The 6,731-nt window shown below is 45.3% G+C and overlaps 1 protein-coding gene across 1 annotated transcript; it reads right to left on the bottom strand.

Annotated features, from left to right (window-relative positions):
- Positions 1 to 3,409: 3,409 nt before the first annotated feature.
- Positions 3,410 to 5,915, bottom strand: LOC109743098 (short-chain dehydrogenase TIC 32, chloroplastic). The gene is made up of 8 exons (XM_020302181.4): positions 5,668 to 5,915; positions 5,073 to 5,304; positions 4,887 to 4,966; positions 4,506 to 4,659; positions 4,334 to 4,412; positions 4,019 to 4,100; positions 3,864 to 3,919; positions 3,410 to 3,696 (listed from the first exon to the last, which is right to left on the bottom strand). Exons 1-8 carry the CDS (start codon positions 5,783 to 5,785, stop codon positions 3,526 to 3,528), a joined length of 972 nt encoding a protein of 323 aa, XP_020157770.1. The 5' UTR covers positions 5,786 to 5,915; the 3' UTR covers positions 3,410 to 3,525.
- Between the last annotated feature and the right edge of the window lie 816 nt (positions 5,916 to 6,731).

Genomic DNA, 6,731 nt, shown 5'->3' with positions numbered 1-6,731 from the left:
CAGGCGGCCCTAGGTGTCCTCAAAGTTTGCATCCACATAAATACGAGGAGACAGGGCGTGGCTACAGCACGCCCTGCCACCCCCAAATCTAGGGTCAAGCGTGGCCACAGTGCGCCGTGCCAGACGAAGATCTCCCGCCCGGCGCGACATTGTTGCCACATTGCCCATGACATCTCCCCTGTCAGAGGGATCCATGCTCCCACGATGGGATGTCGGTACGGCCCGTAGGCGGCGGGCCCTACCTATCCTCAAGGAGCCAGAAGGTGGCGAGTTCAGACCAGTCGGCTCGTAGGGAGGCCGGCCCCTGACCAGGGGGCTCTTCCCCTCCTTGGAGTTTGTGCGCCATTAACCAGAAGAGACGGGGAGTGGCTACAGTGAACGCCCGCTAGGCGGCGGTACTGTAGCCACGCCTCCCCCGACAAAGCATGCATCATTACCAGCACGGCTACAGTGCTGAGCAGCCAGCAAGACCCGCGAGCGGCGGGCGCGGCCTGTCGGCCAAGTACGAGACAGCCGGCGGGGCCCACCAGGCGGCGGGCCCCATCTGCCGGTGGAGGAGCCGGCGACCAGAGACACTGATAGCCGGGGCCTACATCCGGCCAAATTACCTTTGTACCCCTGGGGGTAGGCCTATATAAACCCCCAGGGGACCCATGCAAAGGGTTCAGACTCTAGTTCATCCACACATCCATATAGAGAGAGGAAGCTAGGGCTAGCCTTGTTCTTCTTCCCCCTCTAGAGAAACAGCTCAAGGAGAAAGCTTGTAACCATTGTTGTTGCTTGAGTGAGCGGAGACCCCGCAAAGCAGGAGTAGGGGTGTTATCTCCTAGGAGAGCCCCGAACCTGGGTAAGATTCGCCGGCGTGCATGTCTACGCCTCATCCCGTTTCCTAGCACTGGCGACGTCTTATTAGCCCCCTCCATGATAAGCCATCCTTTGGCATATGTCGCACGACACCACCGACAGGGAGGTCGGCCATCACAAGGGGGTGGACTAGAGTCGTGCATGCCTTCTGCATGGAGGAGGGCACAATATGGGCATTCCGCTTCACCTTATTCAGCAACCAGAATGTATTTCGCCTCTTTCTTTACCGTCTTTAATAGTACAAGTATACAAATGTGGTTCATCATTCTTTATTTGGTTCTTATGCAATTCTTGAACATATGTACCTATGAATCGAATAATGCATTGGTTGTTTGAACATGATGGATATGAATAAAGCTGTAGCATACATTCAAATTCAAATTCAAAGCAATTTGAAACAATAGCAATTAAATTACGGTGAAATTACGCTCTCCAGGTTGTTACGACACACACGGTTGGTAAAACAGAAATGTTTGTGATATACACCATAATCCGAGACGGTTCACAGAGAGGAAACATGTGCAAGCATGCACACGGTTGCCGTTTGCAAAGCGTGTGCGATGTCAGACAATATCACAAACGGTGCAGACAAACTAAACGTTCGTGTTAGTTGCCTTATCGTACACGATTCACAACCATGAACTGTTTCTGATGAAGTATGCATCGTAAACGTTGCACCACAGAATAGCGTGTGCGATAGTTGTTGTGTACGACGATGTTACGATGGCCCGACGTTTCGTAATCCTGTCCGACACTCGTACGATGATTAGCTAATCTTCTTAATTAGTTATCACATACGGTTTGGGAAAAGCGAATGTGTGTGATTGTATGCTTATCATACACGTTCTATAATAGTTAACCATTTGTGATGTGTCGCGCATCATAAACGTAGCACCACAGAATACCGACTGCGATGGCAATGCGAGCACAGACGAGTAGGAGTACTGTAGGGTCCCTATCCCCGACGGTTTCTGGGTCGTGCGGGAAGGACCCCCGATCGCCGTCACTCACTAGGCGACGGTTCCAAATGCCTTCGCGGAAAGGGGTTAAAAACCGTTTGTATAGCACCGACGCATACTAGTGGGAGGAAGTAGCATGGAAATATGTCCCGGGCCAACCTCTGGTCAGGCCTGAGGAGGTCCCGCTTCTATCAACGAAAATGCACAGATTGCATGACTGATACCTGAGAGAAATACAGAACGGGCGAGAGAGCCTCATGGTGAAAGTCAAGGCAAAGCATTACTTTCATGAAAAAGATTTGTGGGTTGAGTTTCAAGAAATGTTTCAGTTATTCAATCAAGACGCACTCGACAAATCTCTCGTCAGTTGCTATTGTCTGTAAGTGATTTCTTTCTGTAATTTAAGTCTCTAGCTGTGCTCGTTGATTGCCTGTAATTATCCTCACTATATTCTTTTCTGTGGTATTATGCAGAATGAAGATTTATAAAATAAAAAGAGATAGAGTCTATGGCATTGGGTTTATTGACCCAAATACCGTTAATGAAGGTATGTGGAAAATCAGCCCAAAAGACACTGAGAGAAGCTTGCTAGAGTTTTTGAAGCAACTAAATACCCAACCAGAAATACTACTTCCTTACAACTTTGGGGGAGTGTTACCGTCTTGTACTACAAATTTTATTTTGCTTACTAGATGTTAATAAGTGTAGTTGATGAGTTATGCACATGCCCGCTTATACAAACGTGTGCGCATGCAATTTCCACTGGATCCTGCTAATCATTGAACTTGACGAGGGAAAAGTTCAAGTACTGGACTCACCTACTTAAAGAACCTAAAGAATACTTAAACGTGAAGATGATGCTCGACAGGTAATTTCAACCATTATCGCACTATGTCGACCTCTTTAGTTCATTTCCTGATATCAACTAATTAATAACTCTTTTATTCATTTTTTTTGTCGTGCGGGGTTTGGCAAAAGTTCATCAGAGAGGTTATCGGCCCATGGAATCCAGAGCTGAAATGGGTGTGACCCTGGGTAATTAAGTAGTACTAGCTACGTCCGCGCATCTCTTTAATTCTACTTTCAATACCATTATCATGCTTGATTAATTATTATCTGATTGAATTCTATTCTCGTAAAGTGCATGAGACAGACATCTGAGTTTCTTTTTTTTGTTTCTCGATGTATGTTTCGAATTTTGATCTGAATTTTTTAGGGGTTATCTTAATATGTGATGTGAACATGCATGATTTTTTTTCAGATTTTTTCGCAATGTTTAAATTTGAATTCCAGCCGCAAGGCACACGGTGACATGCATGTCACCTGATCTCTGTCCGTCTTCAACAGGGCGCGACCCTCTGTCGCGCACACGGTGCACTCCATTTAAGGCAAAGCTTGCTTGTGGGCACACGCCGGTGACAAAGGTTTAGCAATCCTTCTCCCGGAGACGGAGGCCGTCGTGTATTGGGCTAGCGCAGCCCCTAGACTACATGCACACCGGCAACTCGCTCAGGCCATGTGTACATGCTTGCGAGTTGCTTCTGTGCCCTGTACCATGTATCTACATTCTCCTATCAATGAAAAAATACGCAAAGCTTTTCCGTATTCATGGATTTCTTTTTGGCAGTTCACAGTATGTACAAACAATCAGTGGCGTAGTTATGCGTCGCCGCTGCACACAATCACAGCACACCGCATCACATCATTTCGATCTATTTTCTACAAGTTCTTCACTAAACGCCCACAGCCTCTTGGCCAGCTCTGCATCTCTTGCGACGGACGTCGGCGTCGCCTCGTTGCAACCGGCGAAGTATTTGCCGGACACACGTTTGGTATCAGGATGCAATGCCACATAACAGGTAGTTGCAGCTCCCTGAACAACAAATTAGTTTTGTCAGGCTAAAATCTTGTTATCATTTTAGCTTTCATAGAAAAATATCTTCTTGGGAGACATTGATACTGATGGCCATGTATTTCAGAATGAGAGATATGCTTGATCTTCTTGTAAGAGATTGACACTGACGGCCATGTTTCGATTACCTGGGGTATATCCTTCACGAAAGGCTTGACCAGTGAGAAAATCGAGGCCAGTACACCTGCAGAACATTCAGTTTAAGGCTTGGGGTACTGCTTTAAGTGTATTGGGCAGAACAGTTTCCTTTGGAATCAATGTGTTATGTTTTCAGTGATATTACTGTTTGTCGTGATGTAGCGAACGATGTTGGTTCCGATGATTCCAGGGTGCAGCGAATTTGCAGTCAGATCACATCCTTCTTCCTGGATTTCCACCAAACAACCTTTAGTCCTTTATAAGGCCTGACACAATGTGTATTACCTTACTGTGCATCATGTTGTTTCATCAGCTCAGAACAAAATAACAACATTATTTTGCAAGTGCATCGCTTAGAGCCTTAGACTACTCAAAATCATTGTCAGGTTTCAGCTGATGCTTTGTTCTAGGCTTAACTCATGATGAATAATAGGGATGTAAGGTGTAAGAGATCGCAGACCTGAAAACGCCTGGATAGCTCATTTGCATGGAGAATATTTGCTAATTTGGAGTGTGAGTATGCACTAAATGCATTGTACCTGTAATTTTTTCAATACGTTAGAAGGAACTTCAGCGAGATCTTATGTTGAATTCATGCAAACAAAATCAGTAAAGAATAGCATATTGCTGACTTGGACTCGTTGTTCAGCTTGTTCAGATCAAAGCCTTTGCCATCACTCCTTCTATGAGCTGTTGAAGCTAGGTTTACGATCCTGCCCTGCACACCGGTCTCCTTGGCAGTTGATTTCATCTTGTCAAGTAGAAGATTTGTCAGCAAGAAATGGCCTGCTCGCAAGGTGAAAATTCAAAAGGTGTTTGAATAGGCCTGAACTACTGAACATCTCATATCAACGCAGCATCAGCAATAGCAGATATTCTGATGTTTACATGAATGACTGTTGATGGGTAACAGTGTACGATCAAAAGCATCTACCACGACGGTCTTGACACTAGTGACGAACTTGTACAACTCTTATTTATAACATAAAGGAATGTAACTGCACAATACATACCAAGATGATTCGTTGCGAATTGTAGCTCAATGCCATCTTTGGATAGCTGGAAAGGGCAGGCCATTATCCCTGCATTGTTTCTTCAGAGAAGGCCAGAATAAATAACCCAGTCAGTGTGTTTACTAGTACCAACCAAACTTTGTGCCTCTTTTGAATATTTGATGATGCCTAATTACAATGACATACATGAGGACGTTCAGATGCTTATGGGAGGAGTTGAAGGAGCCCGCGAAGCTGCGAACAGAGTCAAGGGAGCTCAGATCCATCTCCATGACATGTAGCTTCGAGCTCGGCACCTCTTCAGCGAGGCTCTCTTTCACCTTCATCCCACTCTCGAGCGTCCTTGCTGGTATGATCACGTTTGCTCCCCTCAGTGCAAGAACTCTGGCCGTCTCCTTGCCAATGCCATTTGTTGCTCCTGCATATGACAATCAATAGTGCAGAATCATCAGTCTGCCTCATGTATTGTACTGTACTCTGAATGAGCATAAATGTGCTTGAAATTGTCCTTTAATCATGATAACTGAACAATTCCCTTAATATTTACTCACGTTGCAGAGATTGTACATTTATATCAAAATAATAGTACAAATAGCTCCAATAATTACAGATTCCAAATGCAGATAATCCCATTAATGATATTTTGTGCTTTTTAATCACTAATTTGTTAATTCATCAGCACACTGTCAGCAAGCGATGAGACTCTGCATCCAGCCACTACTAGCAGTAGCACACAAGGGACAAGCAGAGTCGCAAAAAATGCTGCAGCAGAAGCACGCACCTGTGACGATGGCTGTGAGATGGCTGGCGTCGATGCCGGCGGCGATGTCCTCAGCGGTGGACGCGGATCCGAAGCCCGAGAGCCCACGCCGCCCCCACGGCCAGCCCCAGATCCCCATCGCCGTTGCTGCCGCCGCCAGCCACCACCTCCTTCGCTAGTCGGTATGTTTCGACACTAAGCTACGTTGGCCTCTCCGCTCCAGCAGCAGATTAGAAGGATTGCGGCGGAGGATCGTCGACCGTGCTATCTTTTCCTGCAATCTGAGCAGGCTAATTTCGCACGAATCTTGATGCGGTACTATACACTCCGGTTATTTATTTCTTTATTTTGCGAAAAGAACGCGGATCTAATAACCAAATGCCCCAAAAAAGAAAACAAAGAAACTTCCTCAAGAAAATAAAATAAATTACCGAAAATCCGCATCTGAGCCCGGGCTCAGATGCCCCCGCTCAGAAAAAAATTCAAAACAAATACTAGAAAAATTCAAAAAAATCCATTTTTTTTGTGTGGTAGATAATTTAATGTGTGAGGTCCGCTCCAAATTTCAACTCATTTGAATGTCTAAGCAGCTCTCGGCAAAAAAGACAAATCGGGTCAAAACAGTTCGTGAACAATGAACTTTTTTACAGATCCCGATTTTGTTTTTTTGCAGAGAGCTGCTCAAATGTCCAAACGAGTTGAAATCTACAGCGAACCTCACGCATCAAATTATCTACCACACAAAAAAAGTTTAGAATTTTTTTATTTTTCTAGTATTTGTTTTGATTTTTTTTCATCGGAAAGGGTGCAGCTGAGCCCGGGAGCCAAATTGGCCTTCTCATAAATTACTCCTTATAGTGATCTAAAACATCTTATCTTTGTTTACAGAGCGAGTACATCAAAAAATTTAAGGATCGGCCATTTCCATCATTCCAAACGGGTCGATGGCGCGCCGCCATATACCACTCCATTGTAGTCGACATCTTGTCATTGTTGATCGCAGACAAGAAGTCATGAAGGACACGGGCTTGCCGAACCAACATCCTGAAGAAGACGCCCTCACTGCTGCAAGAGTTGTAGATCCA

The sequence above is a fragment of the Aegilops tauschii genome, chromosome 4, assembly GCF_002575655.3.
Source record: "Aegilops tauschii subsp. strangulata cultivar AL8/78 chromosome 4, Aet v6.0, whole genome shotgun sequence".
Taxonomy (NCBI): domain Eukaryota; kingdom Viridiplantae; phylum Streptophyta; class Magnoliopsida; order Poales; family Poaceae; genus Aegilops; species Aegilops tauschii.
Note: the sequence above shows the minus strand (reverse complement) of the source record. Positions and strands in the feature narration are given on the sequence as shown.

What these genes read in the sequence shown, in the direction of transcription:
- LOC109743098 (XM_020302181.4), bottom strand. Translation starts at nt 5,785, where the DNA reads ATGGGGATCTGGGGCTGGCCGTGGGGGCGGCGTGGGCTCTCGGGCTTC. An exon ending in TCTCACAGCCATCGTCACAG is followed by an intron (nt 5,305 to 5,667) that starts GTGCGTGCTTCT and finishes TGTCATATGCAG; the next exon opens with GAGCAACAAATGGCATTGGC. An exon ending in ATTCGCAACGAATCATCTTG is followed by an intron (nt 4,660 to 4,886) that starts GTATGTATTGTG and finishes CCTTGCGAGCAG; the next exon opens with GCCATTTCTTGCTGACAAAT.